The sequence below is a fragment of the Teleopsis dalmanni genome, chromosome 1 (genome assembly GCF_002237135.1).
Source record: "Teleopsis dalmanni isolate 2A chromosome 1, ASM223713v2, whole genome shotgun sequence".
NCBI classification, from domain to species: domain Eukaryota; kingdom Metazoa; phylum Arthropoda; class Insecta; order Diptera; family Diopsidae; genus Teleopsis; species Teleopsis dalmanni.
In genome coordinates, this window is record NC_051846.1 from 23315209 (window position 1) to 23339787 (window position 24579).

Consider the following 24579-nt stretch of genomic DNA (forward strand, 5'->3'; position numbering starts at 1 on the left):
CAATATAAATTATTAATAATATAATTATTTAATATCGAAACATCTCAACTAATTATTAAATATATATTACGATTACAGTACTAATATAAACACTTTTTATAATTTTTATAATTTTTTTTATAATTTGGAACGTTTAGTAAAAACCTTTTAAAAATATTTTATCACGTTTAGAGCCTTATCTGTGGTCTTAATATGCCACTCTGTGCCAGGAATAGCATTTACTAAAATTGGAGTGTTGATGATTTCCCTTACTCTATTAGAAAGGAATAATTTTGAGGAAGCTAAATAATAGACTTGCGTAATCTTGTTTCAATTATTCTTGACCTCACACCACCCTTCCAATATTACCGTCATGAATTTACTCGGTTGTCTAATACGTTTTAATTCATAGTTGAAAGAAACTCATATTGCTTTGTTGTATTTCATTTTATAATGCTATATTTCTCCCCTGTAACTCTTTTTTTGGTTCTAATTTTTAAAAGGCCTTGACACGAACGCACGAAGTTGCAAAAAATGTTTCGAGTGGCGCAAACTTGTTGTTAACACGAGGAATCCGTATAGCCTACCTTTTCTAACAAATCGTATTTTACTTTCTTTACTATCAATGTTTCTCTCCTGAAGGATGTCAAGTCCTTTTTTTATATTCTAATTTTTAAAAGGCCTTCTGCAAAAAATGTTCCAGTGGAATTTTAAAATATTCGAGCAAACTTTTTAATAGGAGTGATCGTATAACCTACCTTTTCTAACATATCGTACTTTACTTTCTAGCCAGTTAGGTGTAGAATTAATTAAATATGTATGGTTACAGAAACAGTAGAATTAACGAGCTGGTAGATTAGATTTGAGTAACAACCTTGTGTCTCAAAGCCGATAGAAGCAAAAATAATACACCGTTGTGGTACCTGTCACAACGCCACACCTGATAACCTTTTTTTATTGATAAAAGTCTCAAACATCTATTGTACGAACGGCGGTTGTTTTAATAAGGAATGACTCCCGCATTCAAATAAAGAGATACCATGCTAGCCCTACAACAAAGTTAAGAAAAACTACAATTCAATCAAAATAGTTACTTAATGATGGTTACTGATGTTTTATATTTACGATGCATTATTCAACACCATGCTATAGTATGGCCTGTCCAGCCATAGCAAGACGTAGACTTAACTATCTAGGCAGTGGCATTCTGAGCCCTAAACACCTAGTTAAAATACGACTCGTAGTTGTCACAAAATTCTTCAAAAATTTGGAATTAGACTAGTGAGGGGAAAGAAGACTGCACAAAAGATCTTTCAGGTAACAGTGCGGCCTATGTATAATAATAATAATAGTACTTGATTGTAGAAAAAAACAATTAATTAATATTTAAAAGCTAATTTACACTTCATTAAACTCTTAAATAAGGGTGCAGAACCAATTGAGTATATATTTCTTACCCATTTGACCAAGTACCGTTCACCACTCCCAACATGGTCAATACGATTTAAATATGTTTAAAATTTATTTCAATTTTATACGAAACTAGAAGCACTCTCATCTTGTGGTCCTTAACTCTAAGTGAATCGTTCCGTAATTTTAGTTAAACTAAATTAAATATATCCTCAAATAGTATTACCAGGTATAGAATTTTACAAACATAAATTTGTTTTAGTATCCGATACCAAATGATATATAGCGAAGAACATCATACCTTTCATATGTAAATCATCAAAGTTAAAATTAAATTTTTAAAAAATACCAATAGTTTTATAGTAAGAAAAAAAAACATTTTATGTGTATTAGAACTGTTTAATTTATTATTCTTATTTCCATTACATGCCCATTATTTACTACTGTATATAATGTAATACAATTATGTTTTTGTTCAGTTCACACTGGGATGTTGGAATAATAGAAATTATGTCATATGGAATTTGTGTAATTTATTTATAATTCATTGTTTAATAACTTCAAAATAATTGAAATATAATTTTTTGGAAGTTTGGGTCTAATTCACTCATTACACTATTTAATATAGTAGCAATGATGCGGAATATAATTAAGTTAGAACTTAAGATTACATATATATTTTTGTAGATCAATTTTGTTATAATGTATGATATATATATGTGTAGATAATACAATAAAATAAATTTCTTTAATTTTTGCTGAATATAGATACTCGCGTCATGTTGCAATTGTAATTTATTTTATTTATTAAATTATTATTAATTTTATTTATTTATAATTTATTTTGAAAATTATTTTTAAGTTATTTAATAACGGTTGTAACGTCCACGTTGACGTCCGCGGGGCGTCGCTTTAGCAGCTGGTGTTGCACGTGCAGGTGTGGTTTTCTTTACTGGTGATTCGGCTGGTGGAGTTGGTGTTGGTGTAGCAGCAACAACAGGTTTTACTGGAGTCTTAACGGGTTCTTGTTTTACTTCAACCTTAACTTTGACTGGCTCTGGTTCGGGTTCTGGTTCAGGTTGCTCTTCTTCTTGAGCGTCCATTGCATCACCATTTTCGTCTTCACCACCATCAGCATACTCTTCACCGCCTTCTTCTTCACCCTCTGCGGCTTCTTCACCATTATCTCCCATTTCAACATCCTCATCATCGCCAGTAGCTTCGGATGGATCATATAATTCACCTTCACCTTCGCCTTCTGCAGCAGCTTCTTCACCATTTTCGCCTTCACCTTCACCAGCAGCAGCAGCTTCAGCTTCTTCCAACTTACGCTTCTTACGTTCACTTTCTTCCAAAGCTGCAGCAGCACGTTTTTGAGCAATTTTGGTGTCACTTGCTTTCTCATTAATGAATTTCAAGAAATTGCGATGATGTGTAACTGTACGGGAATGAACTTCAACTGTTTTTTCGGTATCGAAGAATTTACAGCACAAAGCGCATTCAAAACATTCAAGCTTGGAAATTAGACCAGCTCCAACTGCGCGAGTCCAATTGTATTTTGGTAAACGTGTATCAACTTCTGATGGAATTTCATCACCATCAAGAAAATCAACAATACAATCTTCAGGATCGACTGGTAATACGACTTCTTCTTCTTCCTGAGTTTCATTCATTTCTTCACCTTCTTTAGTTTCATCACCGCCTTCTTCACCCTCTTTCTTCTCAGCATCTTCGCCTTCAGCCTCTTCACCTTCAGCCCCTTCTTCAACTTCTTTTTTAATCTCAACACCATCAGCGCCCTCAGTTTTAGTAACTGGTACCTTCTTCTTCTTCTTTTGTGGTGGACGGACATCTTTCAATTCCTCTTCTTCAGTATGAATAGTAAGAGTGTTGCGTTTGCGTTCACCTACTTTGGTATTCTTTTCAGCGGCTTTCTTCAAGTGATCGGCAGACAATAAATGTGAGTCATAATCGATACGTGTAGCAAATTCCTTGTTACATTCAACACACTTTGGATGCAAGAATTTCTTTAATTGCAAATGACCCTCAGATTTGCGATGGGCTGAAATATGACCATGGAAATTCAAATCACACATAGTACAGTATTCCAATTGACGTTGCTTGCTCTTGCCCATTCTCTTCAAACGGTCTAATTCAATAGACTTGAGTTGCTCAGCAATTTTAGCTTCTTGACGAATCATGTTTGCCTTTAGACGATAACTTTCCTCAATACCCTCACGCATCATCAAATGAGTACGTCCTTTAATATGATTCTCAAATGAATTGGCATCCCACATGTGCTTCTTGCATAGATGACAGTAAAACATATCATTTGGTACACTGGCGTAGGGAGATTCCTTGCTATTTGTTGTAAATCATTTGTGTTTACAAAAAATAGAAATATTGAAAAAAAAATAATTACATTAATAAATTTGTAAAAAAGATTTTTCTTCTTATAATAATATAAAAGCTTTAACATTAAAGGATAGGAATGATCACAGAATATCAAAGGTTATCTTGAGGTTATTAGTCTTATTAAAAGCGTTAAAACTATTTAACATCTACATTAAAAAATTTAATAGCAAGGGAATTTTATAATTACAGACATTTAATGAATTAAAATTGTATAAATATATATAACTCTGTACAGATAACGTCTGCCGGTTATATTCGCTTTATTAAATCTACTTAGTAACAAATTTTTCTTTTTAAATAATTTTAATAATTTTAACGCTTTTACAGACGATTTAGTGTGTAAGCTTATCGAAAAAAATTCATATGACGTCATAAAAATTAATTATTTATCTATGTAAACGCGAGGTATAATTTTAAATTGAAAATACTTTTATTTTTTCTATAGCGTCCATCTATACAAACGATAAGGGTAGGGTAATAATATTATTAAAAGCTATATGCTAAGTTTCAAAGTAGTATATTATAGGGCATTTGTGTTATATATATTATATAAATATTACAATACAGGGTTGTCCAATTCAACTCTAATCTAGTTTAAACTGCACATATGATTGAAAAAGGGTGTCGAACGTCTCAAACATAAATAAAACTATCAGTTTAGAAGTGTAGCATTTTAAAAAAAAAATTATATCAGGGACAGGTTTAGTTCAAATGGCTTATATTCTATGAAATCCGTTATGTAGTGGAAGCTAAATAACTTTTCAGTTAAACATTTCGGAAATCAACCATGCAACGAGAGCAAAACAATTAGCTCTTAAGTTATATCTGACCCCTTTAAAAAAGGACAATATAATTTACTGTTATTAAAAAAAAAAAACTATGTTTAAAGGACGGAATGATCAGCTGTTGCACGATTACGACTAAGCAAATTACTTAATAATAGAATTAATTAATTAATAGAAAAACTTCCTCAGTTAAATAGTTCGTAATCGAGTATTAAAGTTCGGGGTAGTCGTAGTCCTGAGAGTTAATGATCACAGTTGGTTCCTATTTTCAGTCGTCGATGTACTTAGTGAAAATGAGAATGAAAATGTTAGAAGAATACAGAAGCCGTAAAAGGAAGACATGCTAATTTTTGCTGAGTGCGTGAACGTTTCAACAAGATTCTGCACCATAAAACAAAGCACCTCTCAATCAATAATGCATAAGAAATATTCTAAGCTTTAAAGACAAAATGGACTTCATTATTACCAAATTCAAGCCACAGTTAGCACTTAAAATGAGTGCTCTGTTGATTTTCTCAAGAAAACACGTTTTTGTTAATAGTTGAAGATTGTGGTGTATTGACATGAGTACCGCATGCGTCTTGTTTGCGGTAAGGACCCAAAAATCGCAAAATATATGAAAAATTTAATTGTTTTTATAATTCTTTCCCCTGCTGGTGTACAATGCAAACCGATTTAAAAAAGAAATAACCATTTTCAGTTAAATTGGACAACCCTGAATAATAATCTTATATGATAAATAAAAATCCTTTCCCGCCGCTTTGTTTTGGTGCGGCTGATCAGTAATCTATCTAGCTGATTCTTTAATTAAATTTTTTAATTTAAATTTTTTAGAAACAAGTTTTCTAAAGTGATAGTTTTTAAAATTAATATTAACTGAAGTTTAGTTAAAATATTACAATACGATTTTTTTTTAATTGGATTTTATAACTTGATATAATTGGATTTAGTTAATATCACTGTTTAAATTATTAGTAATAGGATATTGTGGTTATATAAAAGTATGCTTTAAAAAAACTTTAATAAAAAAAATGCTTGGTGTCTATTTTAGGAATGGAACTTTCATTCAATCTTAAGCAATGTGTCTACTATAAAACTATATAAGTTAAGTTTTAACTGGTTTTACTAGAAATAAATGGGCTTATAACCAACATATATTCATTCCTACTTTACATATTACTTTGATCAAAAAATTATGTGAAATTTTGTATTGAATTCTGTCAACTCTTCCTTTTTAACTTGGAAGTTCTATTATTTGCGTTGTTTTCAATAATTACGCTTAACTTTGGAATCACAATAAGTTAAATCAGGATAAGATTAAATGCATGATAGCTGGAAAATAAAATCTGGATTTATACATATGATCCGAAATAAATCAAATACTGTGCAAAGGCGAGCCAAAACTTAAAAGTACAAGTAAAAATAGTCCAAAAATCAATAACATGCTAACAGTTATCTTCGAATACAGTGGATTCTGGCATTATGAATTCCTGCCGCCATACGAAACGTTTACATCAAATTTAGTCATAAAAAGAGACCAGAATAGTTTTTGGACCACTATAAAATACCATACTGCATTGGTTATTGAAGATCATTTCGACAAAAATTTAATTCATATCGTTCCACGATCATCATATATTCGCCTGATTTTTATCATGCGATTTAAAACTATTCTCTCATCTCAAGAAATTACTTTAGGGATACCGATGATTAATCGATCCGAAACGATTAAAGGTAAAAAAAACCAAATAGCAGTGCGTTTTGAATGCCAATCCGAAATCGACTTTAACAATTGTTTTCCACGTTTAAGGTGATGTAGGTTAGAAGAATATATAAAAATTTTAAAAATAATACATCAATTCCACCTTCTTTTTTTATCACAGCGTTAAATGAAAAGCTTGTATTTGTTTTCCCTAGTGGAGGGCATAGGGCCGCAATTTATATAGATTTATTTTATATGAGGCAGCTACTACAATAAACAATTCCAAGATAATTGCTAAAACCTATATATTATATTATTATCATATATGATAAATTTTTTTCGATACAATCTCACACACTAAAATATAGTAAAAATAAAATGAAGTTAATATATAATATGTAAGTTTTAAATTAATCTCGCAAAAAACTTAAATAGTATGTAGTAAACTAAAAAAATCAAAAAAAAAAAAAAACTTAATATATTTTATTTATATATTAATATTTCATTGTCTTAATAATCGATTGATTGTATATGAATATATGTATAAATATATACATAAGTTCATATAAAAATGTTAATGATTATAAGTAAGACAATGAAATATATGATATGATAATACGTCAACAATTATACAATGTTCACACATTACATTAATTAATAAACTATATACGAGACAGTTTATCTTAATATCTTCTTTATCTAACCCAACCATCAACATACACTATTTAAATCCCAATGTCATTTCCCAACAAGAAGTAGACATCTTTAGAACCCTTTACATATCATATATATGTACGTATACATATATAAATATTTTTTCTTGTTTATTTATTTATGTTGATATTAAACCTTCTTAAAAAATATTTAATTATTTTGAAAATTTTTATGAAGAAAAATCAAAGATCAAATATTGAAAAATATATATTATTTGTGATATTTTTTTAATTAAATTTGTAGAAATTTTTTGGTTTAAAATCTTTCTCTTACCTCTCATTTTTCTTATCGCCAGAAGCGGAATCCTTCTTTTTATTATTGCTATTTTTAGCCAAAAGTTTTTTGGCACGATCAAATGCATTCTGTTTACGAATGCCGCCACCAGCGCCTTGTTTTTGGCCTGATTTGGCACCAGAAGAGCCACGATTTTGGAAACCTCCTTGAGAACGACGATTATTAAGACGATTGCCAGCACCACCACGATTGACCATCTTTTGTTTTTTAATAATTTATACATTGTTTTATTTTGTTGTATACAATTAACATATAAAAACATCATTATAAAGACGACAATTATAAAAATTGCAATTTTCGAATGTCGTAATTCATCATTCATTATGAATTATAAAAAATTCATATATATTAAATAAGTAGCACATTGGTTTTGTTATATATTGCAAAAGTAACACAAACATTTATGTTGAATATCACATTTTGTATCATTCAGTAATTCAGTTTGTTTAAAATAATTTGTTTAAGGCACATTTCATTGTTTTTTTTTACATACATTTTTTATATATATATAACATATTTTGCATAAGCAAGAATACAAAAAAACAATATTCAAATTTGAACACATTTTAAAGAAAGTACATATTTAGTCAAATTTAGTTCAATTTAGTCAAAATTTTAGTTCAATTTAATCAAAGTTTTAGTTCAATTTAGTTAAAATTAGTTAATTTTTTTTTTTGTTTGTTATAAGATTGGTCATTTCGTAGATGATAAATGGTTTTAGAAATTGATGTGGCAATCGATATTTAATTTATATTTTTTTATAAATATACATATATATGGAAAGCGTTGTGTCGTCGTGGCGCAATGTGGCATTATTTTTGAAATTCATATTAAACAAATTGAAACAATGAAATGTTTCGTTTATTTGTTCATATCATGTGTGTTTAGATTTTTTGTTGATTATTTTTATTCGGTTGAGAGACCCAGATTTTTCAGATATGAATTATATTTTAATACACAGGATTCGTTTCGATTCAATTCAGGAAAATATTGACACCAATCAATATACAAGATTTTGTGGTGGTGGTATGTTTAAAAATGCGTTGAAGTTCACCAAAATGTAGTTTGTTTTATTGACGAAGGATCGGTTCAGAACGGATCGGATCAGATCGTGATCGTAACGGATTAAGCGGTAGGTAGCATTTTGTTGTTTTTATTCGCATAGAAGTAGACATCAATCACATTTTGCACATTTGTTTGATTTGAAAAGTTGTTGTGTTTTTTGTGTTTTTATGGTGTTTTTTGAACGCACAATTGAATTTGGTTTCGAATGAAGTTTTTATTTATTATAAAATTTTAATGAATTAAAATTTTCATTTTTCAAAACCATAGTACGTTTCAGAACAGCAACAACAACGTGTAACAACAACATTAATGTTTTGTGTTGAAGATCAAACAAGTCGTAGATTTCATTCAATCAAATCAAAATTTGTTTTTATATATATATGGAGAAGAGAATAAAAAATAAACATTTCAAATTAGAAACTTGGAATTATTCCAAAAAAAAGGATTATTATTATATATAGGTAGCGTTTCTTTAAAAGTCTTAAAAGTAAGAAAGTCTATATTATATAGAATTTAATTTTATAAAAATTGTATGTGTTTACAAAAAATTTCTTTAAAAAATTAGTACAAACATAAGACTGCTACTAAAAGGTACTTAAGTACAATATATTTTATATTAAAGATACTAACTTTTATATTTTGTATATTGAAAAATAAAAATGATTAATTTTGTTTTATAAAAATTGTGCATGAATTTTAGTTCAGTTTAGTTTAGCATTTTAAAATGGAAAAATGCTTTTTTTTGTTAGAAATAAAAACTAGTTGACTCCTATGCACAATCCTTTAACAAAATTTATACACAATAAAAAGATAATTTTTTCAAAAATATTTTTTTTTTTTTAATACAAACAACTCATAAAACTTTAAATGTATTTCACACCAAAGTCTAACTTAGACGCGTAAATACTGTTTTGTCATACATAAAATTAAAATTAATAACCTTAAATAATATAGCCAATAATATAAATGCCGCCACATCTGGTGGACACATTTTACTGTAGACTTTGGTTAAAAAGGAAATTCCCAAGCGTTTCTTCTATATTGAACATTCTTGATTTTATTTTATAAGACTAGTATTCCTCCTTTTAACGTTTATTGTTCCAAAGAAAAAGAAATCAAGTTAGTTTCCCTCGAGGGTGGTGAAACAAATACAATCTACGACATTACCAATTAACCTGAACCTCATCGAAGATCTAAAGGTTGGCAAGAAAATTAACTAAGCAGACTTTTTCAAAGTTGGGTGACTAACTAACTAAAACTATAACAACAACAAATATCAATTGTTGGTCATTTCTTGAATTATTAACTATCGACTAGTAATAACGTTAATTATCCCAATGTAGGAGATAAGCAGACTTTCCAAAAGAACGGTGGTTGGAACTACCTGAAGTACAATAATAATAACATCATGAAAGATTTCAACCATAAAAAAAAAAAATTAAGTTGAAAAACATTTCTAGATACAAAGCAAAATAATATAATCATCAAAGTTTCCATGAACAAATGCATATAGTTTGTCCAGAACGAAAGTAAGACTTAAAAATTATACGGTCTAACACCAATTCCACGTGAGAGTTATTTAAATTTAAAAAATTCATATATTAAAAATGAATTTCATAAGAACTCAAATCGATATAAAGAAAGTACTTCTCAATTCAAAACATACTACGAACTGAAAAAATATTCAATGTTTTGCAAAGAACTGTATTTAAAAAAAGGAGTCTAAATATATGTATGGACACAACGGTCCTTTGTGATAGCACCCTCAAGCAGAGTTAAATTAACTTAACACATTCTCTGAGATCCTATGGTCTTTTTTTTATTTAATTTAAAAAAAAAGCATAAAAATACTGTGAAATGAGAACACATTTTGTTTAATTAGATTATATTGTATAAAATCATGTATATTCAAAATAGTATTTTAATAATGAATTATAAAAGCTAATATATGGTATATACACAGTTCATTAAAATTTATTGCAAATAAAAACTGATATGAATATGAAATTTACCCTTTAATGTCAATTCAAAAATGAATTAATCAAATGAATTAATATAGATTAAGCATAAACATCGATTGAGAAGAAATCTTATGTTGTTGTTATAACCCGTAAAGATCTATATAACAGGAAATATGAAAGAAATTACAAAACGAATACATGATTCAGAATATGATAAGATGATGTTACGATTGAAAAGAAGAGTTAATTATTAGTGCTTAATTACTTCTAGACTAGGGATGGAATGAAGGAAGTATCGTGGGTAATAATTAGATACTAGGTGAAAACAGGGAAATGAAGATAATTTTTTATTTTACTATAAAAAAATTATTTCTTTTATTCTTTTCAGCAATGAGTGTTTAGTTGTTATTGTTATTGGGGACTGCATTATAGTAAACTGTTATTTGTTCTTTCTTTTCATATTAATTTTTTTTTTGCATTAAATGAGAGCAGAAACAACAAATCATATATATAAATATATCATTTATATATAAATGCCAAACTAATTTCACAATCTATTCATTACACAGTTTATTGTGTTTCAATTCTTATTTGAGTCATTATTAATCATATGAAAATTATTATGAAATTAATTTTCACTAAAATCCACTACACTTGTAATGTGTGAGTACATTACATTGCAGGCAATATACATAATCAGCTTTATAAACAATCTTATCAATTATATTTTGATAAAAAAGTAACATGGGTGAATAAAAATGTAGCTAAGTATAGAAAAGGTAGGGATAGAGTACAGCTAGGTATAGTACAGCTTAGTATAGTATAGCTAATGCAAAAACAAAAAAAAAGAGATAAAAACTCCTGTCAGATCTCAGGATTGACCGGGTCCAAACTGGAAATCAGCTGATTAAACTAAAACGAAACTTGCAATCACAATCACTGCGTACTAGTACGACATGCTAAGAGACCGAGGAGTCCACCCTATAATTTTATTTGGGTTGGTTGTGGCTCTGAAGAGGACGAAGAATCCATGTTTCACCTTCCCAATTCCTAGTAACACAACAAGCCAATATTTCGGTTCAAGTGGGTTTTGTGTAGAGATCTGCCACTTCGACTTAACCTATCATAGCCATTTTATTTGTAAAAAGAAAAGTGAAACTAATTTTTTTTCTTAACCAAAGTCATACAGTTAATGATATCCACCATATCAAATTTAAAAAACCTCCCTTAAACATAAAAATCGAAATATATAAATATATATATATTAAAAATATATAGTACCAAATATATATATAAAAAAAAAAAAAAGAAAACAAAACATTTTTTTTAACGTTTTGAATTGAGAGTAAAATAATACATACCGGTCCACCGCGTTGATTTCTATTGCCCATGCCACCACCACCACGTGGTAAGTCCAACAAGGATGGTGGATTTTGATTACGGAATAAATTACTTAATAAATTGTTTGCCAAGTTAATAGCTTGGGCATTCATCCCTTGGCCGCCACCACCGCCTTGGCGCATGTTCCCACCAAAATTGCCACCGGCATTTTGATTATCCCAAGGCGACATATTCATGTTAGTCATACGATTAGCAATTGGGCCACTGAAATTGTTGCCACCGAAACTGCGATTACGGTTTTGGTTACCACGGAATGCCATATTGTTGTTTGGTACTTGTTTTACGCTGTAAAAAAATTTTAAATAAAAATTTAAATTTTTAAATATCTATGTAATGTATATACACATGAATACAAAAAATACTTAAATTGAGATGTGATTCTTTTTGTGGACAAACACGTTTAACAGAAAAAAGCTACACAAATTATATATAACACATTACTTAATAGCTTAATTTATAAGTTATACTTAAGTGCAGTATAATACTTAGGCTTACAAAACACTGGAATAAATTAAAATGAATATTTGAAAGAACTTTAATCACATTCTTAAAATTTTAAAATATAATATTAAATAAATAATAATTGAAGTTAACATTAATCAGATCGACTACTAAGAAAAGTTTGGCTTCTTAACTATTAATTAGTTTTTTTTTTGTTTTTTTTTTGTTGAAGTTTTAACATTTGTTTTCATACCTTGGAGACATAGCCAATATTTTTTTTTATATTTAAAAAGCCAAAAGTCTAACTTAGATGAATTTCAATTAAATATATTGGGACTTTAAGTTGCTTGTGCTTGTGGTAGAATTAGAAAGCAATTCTTAAACAATCTGAAAATAAAACGGCAAAAAGCATAACGCAAACATAAAATTTTTTTCAATTAATTATAAAGAAAATAAACCACAACTACTACTTCAAATTTATACCAAAATATACTACCATATACATGCATACATACAGATATGCATACTACGCATGCTAAAATGAATGAATGAATAAGAAAATGCATCCAACATAAAAAGCCTAAGTTAGAAAGAGAGCAATATTTAAAATCTTTTGAGAAGAACGAATGTAAAATTTAAAGCCAACAACCACCCATAATAACCTTAAATTCATCAAAATATAAATCACATTTTAATTCTTCTAATTCTTCTGAATTCGAAAATAAAACAAATCAAAATAAATACTTTTCACATGTTTAACACTAGTGCAAAAACAAAAAAAAACACCACACCAATTTGACAAGTACTACCACTTTTTTTTTTTTTTGAAAATATTTGCTTTTACTTTATTTTGTGTATGTATGTATTTACATGCGCGTAAAATTTATATGATTAAGGTCGTTGATTTGATCGAAATGAGAACGACAGGTTTTCTATATAATGACAAAACAAAAAAATTTAATGATATTGTTGAAACAAATTATTTTCTGTTCTTTTTGATGGCTTTTATATAAGTTAAGCCGGTTTTCTAAAGCACACACAAGTCCATGAACAAATTAAACGGTATTAAAAGAAAGCCGATAAATTGGTATACCGAAACAAAATGGCGGTAGATGCAAGCGTGTTAGGTAGGGGAGCACCAGACAGATTAGTCACATAAAATAAATTTTTTACCGGCCGGGTACTTTAAAATATTCATTTTCGTGATAAACGAATATACTATATAAAACATTTTGTAAAAATAAAAATTTTTGTTATGCGTCAGAATACACAAGTACGAAATTTTGTCACCAACTGTACAATATTCAAATAACGTGTAAAATATGTTACTTCATTAAATAATATGTAGAAATAAACACATAAATTTATAAATATATTTATATTTACACATAAAATTCCATATGTACAAGCGACCGCTATAATTTATTTACATAAGCGAAAAATATTCTAAGATTTTAACTGAAATGAACAAATCTACAATACACTATAGATATATATATATATATATATACAGAAATAGATATAATACACACCAAAGTGAAGAAAGAGCACTTACCTGAATGTAAAATTATTATTATTTATTTAAACTTATGGTTGAACAAATTTTTTCTTACAAAAACTTTCTTTTATATTTCTTTAAATCCAAGATGGCGCACTTTAATACTAAATAATGCTATACACTTTGACAAAGAAATCAACGTCTATGTCGATTCAACGCTAGAGATGAACTGAAAAACTCATTCATTTGTCTGAAATTTGTGTATCATATACAGCGTTACCACATGCAACTATACATTAAATCAGCTATGCATGGTTGCATTTCGCAAAGTGTACTAAAACATGAAAACATAATAACATGATGGTAAAATTTTTCTATTAAATCTATTAAATGTTTATTTTATATATATTTTATTTTTATATTTACACAAATCAATAAAATAATTTTAAAGCATGTGTATCCTTACAATTGTATATAATATATTAAAATACTGGCAAACTCAAAAACGCGACGATATAATATATAAATTTAATTAGAATTTATGATGTTCTTGGCATATTTTCACAACTCTTAAAAATTATTTTAAACAGTTTTTACGCATAGTTTAAATTTTTTTACATAATTCAATTAATTAAAATAAAAAATAAATTTCTGTTGTTGTAGTTTACTACTGTTCGAAAAACCTCTTTATGAAATATAATAAGTTTCTATTAAAATATAATAGTCACTTTCGTCTGGAAAATTTGACGTTAAATTACAACTTATATTCACAATATATTGGTCTCGCCCGTGCGACTAGTGGAGTAATATTAGCATGACTTTCTGAGCATTACGTTCCTAGATTAGGTTCTATACATAAGAAAGAACAAATCATGCAACAAATAATGCCTCTACGAACAGAAAAGTATTGAAATTTAACAATTAAAAATAAAAAAAAATATAATTAATTCAATTATTCTACAGCTGGTTTATGATTTCGTTCTAATATAAACACAGCAAGTAAAATTGTTAAAAAAAACTGGTTTATGATTTCGTTCTAATATAAACACAGCAAGTAAAATTGTTAAAAAAAAAACTTTCATAGTAAAAAGTAACAAAACTCCAGAAAAATATGCGAAGTCAAAGTCAAATACGGCTTTGGATCAGTTGGTTAAGCTGCGCTGATTCTGAGCTTCACATTTGGGAGGACCCGAGTTCGATTTCTGGTACTTGCAGTCTCAAAAATAATTATTTACGAATAATACAAATACAAGAATTATTTCCAAGACCACTGATGATGGGTATTTGGCAATACTCGAAACTGCTGTATGGTCAGCCAAAAATTTAATTAATTAAATAATATAAAAAGTAAATTTTTTACATAAAAAATTTACAACTTATAATAATATTCACGTATTACTTAAGTAATTTATAATAAGAACATTTTTATTCAAACTTTTTTATAGTCAAAAGGAATGTGTATTTTTTGTTTATGTAAAAAAACTAAACGACCACTAAAACATATTTGAAACTTACAAACAAAACGGTTGAAAATAAAAACGTTTTTATTACAGAATGATATGAAAAACGTTCTATAAGATAAATATATCAAAGCAGCTTGGAAAATTCTTTTATTGATTATAAAAACATTTGTTATATAGTACCTTATATAAGCCCAGTACTTATATCCACCTTGTATGAAAGTTAGCCAAAAAATTTATATAAAAAAAAAATTCTAATTTATTTGGACATTGTAAAAAATTTTCTATTAAAGTTTTTTGTTAATTTTTCCTGCAAAATGTATAAAAACCTAAAGATTTTAATAAATTTTTTCACAACCCCAATAAGTACTAAATCCATTCATTAGCATAGTTCGCTTTAAAGCTGTTTCTAAAATGAACTAAAATGAACAAAAACATATGTATGTGATAAATAATGTAATTAATATAAATTTTTTATATATAATGCAGTTTTGAAAATTATTATAAATAACACAAAAAGTTAGTTATTATTTGAAACCAACTCTTCCTAATCAGTTTTGTCATTTTTATATAGAAACAAACGTTTGTTGGTGTAGTGGTTTTTTTAATCGGAAATATATAGTTTATTATAAATGATGTGAATTTTAGATGAAGTTAGTGTAAGGGAATGGTTATTCCGCACACGGACAATTAACTATTTCTTTAACTGCACATTGTATATGTTGCGCTGATATTCCAAACATATCTAAGAGTTCTGCAGATGGGCCGGAGCGTGGCACGCCGGTGACGTATAAGTGCATCACCGAGAGATCTGTTTCTTTTGCTAATGCACTAAGTACAGCTTCGCCCAATCCTCCTTGCTGGTAATGATCCTCTACAACAATAATATTGCCATAACATTCGCGTGCATTTGTCTGGATGAGACAAGCATCCAAGGGTTTTACAGTAAATGGATCTAGCACTCGAACTGAAATATTTTCATTTCTTAAATTTTCAGCTGCTTTTAGGCACTCATGTAAAGTAACCCCAGCTCCGATCAATAGCGCTAAATCATCTTTACAATTTCTAACAATTTTGCCTTTACCAATTTCAAACGTTTCGTTTTTTTTATAAATAACCGGTGTATTTGGACGGCTTGTGCGTATAAAGCACATACCCTTTGTCTTGGCAGCTAGTTCTACGGCGCGTTCGCAGCTAACAGCATCACTTGGATAAAATATTGTACTGCCTGGTATTGTCCTAAACATTGCAATATCTTCTAGTCCCATTTGTGATGGTCCATCTTCACCAATGCTAATTCCACAGTGCGAACCACTGAAATTGGCGTTTGTTTGGGAAATGGCACCCATGCGAAATTGGTCAAAAGCACGTGTTAGAAATGCAGCAAATGAAGAACCAAATGCGATGGTACGATTGCGACAAGTTGCACCTATTGTTACACCGACTAAATTCTGTTCTGCTATGTAGCACTCGATGAAACGTTCAGGAAACTCTTGTTTTAATTTTTCAGAGAAAGTGGAATTTTTTGTATCACCATCAAGCGCAATTACAGACGGATTATTTTTCGCAAGTTTAGCCAATGCTGTGCCATACGCTAAACGTGTTGCAATCTCTTGTCCCATTTCGTATTCTGGAGGTGGGCATAGTTGAACTTTTTCGAGGTCTACATTCGGCACAGGCGTAATCGTTTCATTTGAAAGTGGTTTAGGCGCCTTAAAGTCTTTATCGGTTATCAAACTTTGAAGATGCTGTATAATTTCTTCAGCCTTACTGCCGAGTGGTTTACCATGCCAGTTTTCTGCATCTTCAATTTCCATAAAATACTTGCCTTTAAAAGTTTTTGCTATAATTGCTGTTGGCTTGTCGTTTGTATTAGATGCTTCATTAAATGCCTCATTTAATTCTTTTAAATTATGACCGTCAACAACTTTCGCATTAAATCCAAATGCTTTTAAACGATCCTCATAAATGTTCATTTCGTGCTGCAGAGAAGTAGGATCACTTTGACCCAAACGATTTACATCAAATATAACACACAGATTATCAAGTTTATAATGCGCTGCGAAATGTAGTGACTCCCATATAGATCCTTCAGCAGATTCTCCATCTCCAACAATAACATATATTCTGTAATTAGATTTATCGAAATTTTTTCCAACATACGCCATGCCAGCACCAATAGCAACACCTTGTCCCAGAGAACCAGTGCCGACATCAATAAAATTTAAACGTGGTGTTGGATGACCTTCTAAATCGCTATCAATTTTTCGTAACTTCTTTAGATCCTCTACTGGAAATAGACCTGCTTCAGCCCAAGCACTATATAAGATGGGAGCTGCATGCCCTTTTGATAGCACCAATCGATCGCTAGCAGGATCTCTAGGTTCATTCATATTCAGGCGCAATATTTTGAAAAATAATATTGATAAGATTTCTGCGATTGAAGAGCATGATGTTGGGTGACCGGATTTTGAGCTCTCTGTTGCTGTAATTGCATGTATACGCAAACGGTGTGCAATATTTTGTAGAAGTTCTAATGTTACACCTCCATCCGGCGCTGCGTGTTCGTGTTCTAATGGTTCACCCCCATCCGGCGCTGTTTGTTCGTGTTCGGATATTTTAACAGTAATTTGTAGAACTTCTAATGTTTCACCCCCATCTGGCGCTGTGTCTTCGGACATTTTAGAATTTTGATATGTACATTTATAAATATTTTCTGTTCAGTATTTTGTAAAAGTAGTTCTGAATAAATTTTCATTTAAATCAAAGATTGCTTATGTATGTACATATTTAAAAGCTAAGATTGTATGGAATAGAAAATAACTCTATGTTAAATAGATAAAGTAAAAACAATTTTCTAAGTTTTCTAAAGCTCTATATCTAAAAAGAGATAGAGCTGCAACGGTATATCCACTACTACTAAATTTCGCTTATTTAATACAAACATAATGATTGTTATATTTTATGGAAATTAAACATGGAAGAGTGCCATAGTAGTCCTGTCAAAAATTAAGTCTTCTATCTACTTTGTAATCTTATATTGATTATTTTCTTGTAGTTTCATCAGACTCCAGAGTAAGGTCAAGAGCAAGATTATAAGTTGTGGATATGAGGTTAAGTCTTCATATCCATATTCGATATGGCATTGAAAAAGTATGACTTGTTTAATCAAATACTACTTGAAAATATGTTGTTACTATAATCAATAAAGCTAAAGATGCTTTTATTTAAGATATGAAACTGCAGCCATATATCCACTACTTTGCGTATTCAATAGAAACATTTGAGCAGTTCTATATTTGTGACACTTAATAGATTACCACTGCGCTCCTGTCAACAATGTAGTTTCTTATGAAAACTAAATTTTGTGCATCTTATGGCCTCGGGGAATACCTAAAAGCGATATGTGTATTTGTATGGACCAAATTAGAGCTACAGAATAAATACAGAAACGCAAATTGTGTTGAAGAGGCTGAGTTCGCAGAAGGCCATATTAGCAATTATTATTATTATTATTAAAAGAGTAGACGTGAAAATTGTCCAACAGCCGGTACTGCGGCCAGAAGAGACCTATTAGCAATACTAGCATATTAGCTACATAGGCACTGAGATGGAACGACTTCATTGCCTAATTCATTGTAGTTGAATAATAGAGGTTCTAACTTCATCTAGGAAGATATAGCGGCATATATACACACAATTAAAAAAAAACATTTTTGCAGTGCAGCAGTTACTGAAACACTTTATTATAAATGTTCTCATATAATATTTTGCATAGTTTATATTTATATTAAATATAACATTAACAGGACATACATACATAAAATTAATTATATATTTAATGTATTCTCATTTAATTTAATATCGTTTTGAATTAAATAGAATTTGTTTGTTTAAAACATGTTCAAAATACCAATTTTTTTATAATTCCAAAGTTTCTAATATTAATATTTTAGTTCAGGTAAATAAATAAATACGTATTTTTCTTTTCTATCCATAAATTCGTTAGTCAGGTATATATTGTATTTAAAGATTTAGTTAATATTTTTTTTCCGCACCCTTCTCTTTTCTCGTCAGTTCAACTACCTAATATTTTAATTTTAAGATTCAATTTTTTTTTTTTTTGATAAAAGATAATAAGGTTTTTCCTTTTTGCTTAGCAACATTTAGATACAATAAATTTAAGCGGAAAGGACACTAGTTGTTTGTCATTGAGAAAGTCTTAATTTTAGATATGAGATATAAAGAATTATCAGAAAATACATTTACGATAATTACGATATCCAGACACTTTTAAGATAAGTGATTTTTGTTTTTATTTTATATATATGGTATAGTAAATATATTTTGTAAAATTAGTATCAATAATTTTAATTTATACTTTAACATATATAATTCATAAAAAATTTATATTATTTTATATTATCGCCATTCTAAGTAAATGGATCAAAATCTGCGATCTGAAATGAAATGAAAAAATATTAATTATATATTTTAAAAAATATCCTTTTTACCTTAAAAAAAAATTCGAGTATATCTAGTATTTAAATAAATTATTTTTTAAATATAAATTGCTTTATCAAAAAAATAAGTACAGGTACACACGAGTGCCCAACTCTCGTCACTACAATTCTATTATATATAACAGTGGTTCCTAACCGGTGGTCCGCGATATGGTAAAAATGTTCCGTAAATCAAATTTAACAGGTATGGATACATAGCATGTAGTTTGTCCATTAAGACCTTACTTATTAGAAAAAAAGATAAAAAATTTCTAAGTAATTATATACCTATTTTATAGTCTATATAAGGTACCTATGCATTTATACAATTCAATATTCATTATAACAGAGATGTCCTTGGTCAAAAAAGTTTGAGAACCACTGTTATATACGATTATTCTGGTAGTCCTCTTCTTATGACAGAGGACTAAGTTTAGTAAAAAATATCGTTTAAAGTAATATCAATGAACAAAAAAAAAACTGTTTAATATCTCTGAATGATTTAGAAACTATTTTGTAAATATGAAAAATCTTCAATGAGCTAAAAATATGTAAAAAGGTAATAAGATAGTGAACGATAGAAAGCATCATAGACAAAACATATGTTCCTCGACAATGTGAACTATGGCAAACAAAGTTTAAGTTTAAATCCCAACAAGGTCTGTTCTGAATATATTTCAATATTTCAGATATTGCAATATTATATATATATATAATAATATATATAATATATATAATAATATATATAATATATATAATAATATATATATATATATATATAATATATATTCAGATATATTTGCAATATTTCAATATTGCAATATTTCAAGAATAGAGTTTCAAACACTCCTTAGATTTGCAAAAATGTCTAATACAAAAATATACAGAAATTTTTACCTCTATCTGGTAACGGTATGAACAACCAGCCTGGTTAACGCAATTTAACCTAATCGTTTTTTGAAACTGTAGTGTGATATTAAAAAAAAAAACAGTCGTTATTTAATAAATAAATAAATGAATCCTTGTTTTAAGTACGGTGATGTTCTGTTTATATATAGAAATATCTATATTATTAATTATATTTGTCTATTGCAGTGAGTTAGTTTTACTCTAAAAGTGTTACGGACCCGTAAAATATTCATTGGGTTTCGTAAGGACTTGTACTAATATTTTTCCAAAATATAATATCTTTGAAGTTGAAAATACAGTACATTAGGAACCGTTGGTGCTAATAGCGCAGCCCGGAACAGATCTACGTGTGGGCCGTTAAGGAAGCATGCTCTAGTTGGTACTAAAAAAAATTCTTTTTTAATTATTTTATAATTGTTGCAGTGTCAAAAATGGTCATAAAAAATTTTCTTCTAACCCATTTACATAAATTTGTTCATTAAAAGACAATTATATATAATATATAAAATTAAAAAAGAATAAATAAATAAAATTTACCAACGTGTTTCAAAACTTTTGTTAAAACTTAATGCTGCGCTAAGTTTGGTGCGTATCCTCGGTGAAGTCCAACGAGAACTAGCAGAAACAGTATTATAAGATGACAAGGACCGCATGTCGTTTGGATTAACACCTTCATCAACATCATCAGCCTCAGTTTTTATTTCCATTTTCTGCACAATTAAGCGTAACAAATGATGTTGTTGGTCTAGAGAACGACTTATGTCACGTAATTTACGTCTTTGCTTATCCAATTCAGCATTGATGTAGTCATCACTGTTTTCAAAGGGAATAGCATCCAAAGAAGCTAAATCCAAAATAAATGCATTAGTTTAAGTATATGAAAACTAGACGTATTTAATCTTAACTATTTACTTACATTCCTCACTAAATGGGTTTGAAAACCATTTACGTAGAATGAAATCCATAAAACCCAATTTGCATTTGGTGTCATTTGGATACTCAATTAATTCCATTTTATCAATTTTCTGCAGCCACACTTGCGGAAGCTTGCGTTCCAGCTCAGTGTGGAGTACCACCTGTAATGATTATTAATTATAGTTTATAAATTTTAATTTATATATTATTCTAATTAACCTGCATGGCTAAACGCTTTAATTGTGCATTTCGTCGAACAGATTCTATATCGCCGACTGCCAAACCGATGAGCAGATTCATGAGAAGAATTGGCATCAAGATCATAAAAACGCCTGTAAAGTAATAAAAGAAATTATCAAGTTTTTTTTTGTTTTTGGTATTATATGAAATACTTGAATATTACTTCCAATACTTACTTAAAATCAGAAATGAAGTTACAGGTACCTTCAATTGATCGCGATAGAATGTATGTACGTAAGTGCCAACAAAATCAAGTTCACCCAACATCATGGAAAAGGTTCGAAGCAAAGACATCGGTATGTTTGAAAATGATAAATTATTCGGCTGAGGATCAATTATCTATGTGAGAAAATAAATACATTTAAAACTATATATCTATTGAGTTTTGTTTTAATGGATTTAAAAAACAGGGGGATAGGGTGACAGGGGGATAGGGTGACAGGGGGATAAAAATAGCGGCAGTCTAGCAACCCACTACAGTGAGTTGTTAGTGCAGTGTGATGAGAAGGCATGGTGGTATAGGGTATGGTCTGGAAAAAGATTATGAGAATGGGAGGAAGATGTGATTAAGTGATTTATTTTAGTTCGTGTCAAGATCCAGTGGTTTTGCTACTTCAATGGGCTAAAGTTACGAGTAATTTAAATATATATCTTTGTGAAATAAACCATTAAATTAAAAAACAGTTCTACATATTATCTATTGAGCATATTATCTCTCTATTGAAGAATTTAAATTATTTTGTTAAATTTTTATAACTAATTTTAAGGCTACTTGAATGCTGTTGCTTTGAATCTTGATCTAGTATCGTAAAAAAATCGTAGTTTTGGGGTTCATAACCCTCTAAATAGCTTAAATCCTTTTCAACTAGTAAATACAAATTAAATGTGTTCATTTGCTCTGTATATTACTTTCCAAAATAATCTGTTTAAATGAGTTTAAACACTTGTATATTAAACTATTTGAATCTTTATGTGTATGTGGGTCCATTTTGATTATCTATAAATCCGTTTATAAAATAATCGATTACTTACCTTCGACAATAGAATATAAAATGCCAGACCGAATGCAATTATAAGTATAGAGAAAACCAATAATACTTTAATGAGCGTTTGTAGGATTTCCAGAAACATTACAACATATATTCCAACCTGAAAATATCAAAAATATGTTTTATAATTATCATATGTACACTGTATCAAATTAATATACAATAATTTCGAATTTAAATGAAGTAAATGTACAAATAAATTTGTCCAAAAATAAATGGATCCCTAAAAGAATCGCTAGAGTGCTTTTAGTCTCACTTTCCAAGTCGGTGAGGCTTAGACTGTTAAACCTAAAGATATGCTGTACTGGTCGTATGCTAATAGACCTTGAAGCACTCGCGGTCAGAGACAGTTTTAGACAGGTGGAGTTTTTATCTCCACCACAAATTACTGAAACTGAGCAATCTTCTTTAGATTCTTATTTCATTCCCAAAAATCAAGTTGGACGCACTTGCTAATTCCAAATATCAAAGTTTGGATTAATCGAGTAACTGGAGACTTTCATTGCATTTCAAGTCTCCCGCAATTTCTTACGGTGCATGTTTACTTCCGTCAATACTTGTACCGGTTCAGATTGAAAAGTAGTCCGTACTACAGTTTTGCCCAGATAAAATTGAGGGTTCCGAACATATAATTAGAGAATATAAGATTCGTAAACAAAATCGTGGATAAAATCTAAAGACACTAATCAGGGAAGCTAGTTCTTCTTCTAAAGAAAAGCAGATGTTGATAAGCACTGAAGATTCTAACCTCTACAAGCACATAATTTCTAGAATAATAAACATCATTAAAACTGACGAAATATTTAGTTCGAATGCGGAGTTAAAGCACATTAAGTGCTATTCTAACCTACCCTGTGAAGGAATGCCTTAAGTGGTTGTAATGTAGGAATCTCCAGGAATTTGAGCTGATAATGTGGGGACTTTTTAGTTTGTATATAGGCATGTATAACTAATGCAAATAGTACTGGCTATTTGTATTTTTAGAAGACTTTTCCTACAAGTTCAAAAACAAAACAATATAAAATTGATATCCGTCAGCATATATTTTTCAAGAACTGAATGTTTCTCAAAAACTATGGTAACAGAACTACATAATATCAATAAAGGAGTTGGAATAACTATTTATGATACAATAAATAATTTATGAAATAATTTAAAATTCTCGTTACATTTTGATTACAACACTTATAAGTGTTTTACTGAAAATATGTAGATCAGTTAAGATTTGTATATAATTAACAAACCATATATACCATATATATAATTAGTTAAATCTGGCTATTAAGTAACTAACAGTAAACATAACTCTTTCAAAAATTTTACTAAGCGGTATTGGTTTTGATATATTAGTTATAAAAACATTCGTATTATCATAATCTGAAATTTCTGTTAGTGAGTTCCTACTAACTAACTCTAGAATTAAAAAAATAAAATAATACAATTTTCTTCTAATGATACTCACTTGATCAAAGCGTTGTAAGAATAGCAACAATCTAAACCATGACAAAAACACAGCTATCGAAGCAGCGGAATAATGTATTGTATTGATTCTACCATCAGCATCAAAAACAGGGGTAACCATTATCAATGCTGATATATATAATACCCAAGAGATCAGATTAACTATTTCCAGTATATAATGCAGACGTTGTTGATACATTTGAATTATCTCGCGCAAAGAGTTCAAGGTAATGTAGACAATAATAGCAACCGCGCATACAACAATAGCTGATGATTTTCGAATGCTTTCATAGCATGGAGTATTTAGCAAGATATCTGGAGCTACTGCTGGGAACCAATTGGAATGGTTATGTCCTTCGAATCTGTAAAAATGAACAT

General features: G+C 29.2%; 3 protein-coding genes across 6 annotated transcripts in view; all 3 read right to left on the reverse strand.

The window, feature by feature from the left end:
* Positions 1-1774: 1774 nt before the first annotated feature.
* LOC119683440 (zinc finger protein on ecdysone puffs) lies at positions 1775-13893 on the reverse strand. 4 transcript variants are annotated; one of them, XM_038097113.1, is made up of 5 exons: positions 13723-13891; positions 12421-12554; positions 11687-12011; positions 7279-7496; positions 1775-3750 (listed from the first exon to the last, which is right to left on the reverse strand). In XM_038097113.1, the coding sequence occupies exons 2-5, from the start codon at positions 12429-12431 to the stop codon at positions 2256-2258; spliced, it is 2049 nt and encodes a 682-aa protein (XP_037953041.1). In that variant the 5' UTR covers positions 12432-12554; positions 13723-13891; the 3' UTR covers positions 1775-2255. The 4 variants fall into 4 exon arrangements, with proteins under 4 accessions (XP_037953041.1, XP_037953047.1, XP_037953055.1 ...); XM_038097119.1 differs by lacking the exon at positions 12421-12554 and having other exon boundaries at positions 2256-3750; positions 13723-13893; XM_038097127.1 differs by lacking the exon at positions 12421-12554 and having other exon boundaries at positions 2256-3750; positions 13781-13892.
* Positions 13894-15693: 1800 nt separating this feature from the next.
* Positions 15694-17870, reverse strand: LOC119683460 (transketolase-like protein 2). Its single transcript, XM_038097148.1, has one exon. The coding sequence runs from the start codon at positions 17804-17806 to the stop codon at positions 15797-15799; it is 2010 nt and encodes a 669-aa protein (XP_037953076.1). The 5' UTR covers positions 17807-17870; the 3' UTR covers positions 15694-15796.
* Positions 17871-19547: 1677 nt separating this feature from the next.
* LOC119683471 (transient receptor potential cation channel subfamily A member 1) overlaps positions 19548-24579 on the reverse strand; it is a 36371-nt gene continuing 31339 nt past the window's right edge. Inside the window, exons 12-18 of the mRNA XM_038097158.1 lie at positions 24203-24563; positions 22724-22840; positions 21868-22030; positions 21671-21783; positions 21453-21612; positions 21078-21380; positions 19548-19585 (exon numbers count right to left, since the gene is read on the reverse strand). Of these exons, the coding sequence (XP_037953086.1) occupies positions 19572-19585; positions 21078-21380; positions 21453-21612; positions 21671-21783; positions 21868-22030; positions 22724-22840; positions 24203-24563 (1231 nt within the window). The 3' untranslated portion in view covers positions 19548-19571. The remainder of the gene's footprint in view (positions 19586-21077; positions 21381-21452; positions 21613-21670; positions 21784-21867; positions 22031-22723; positions 22841-24202; positions 24564-24579) is intronic.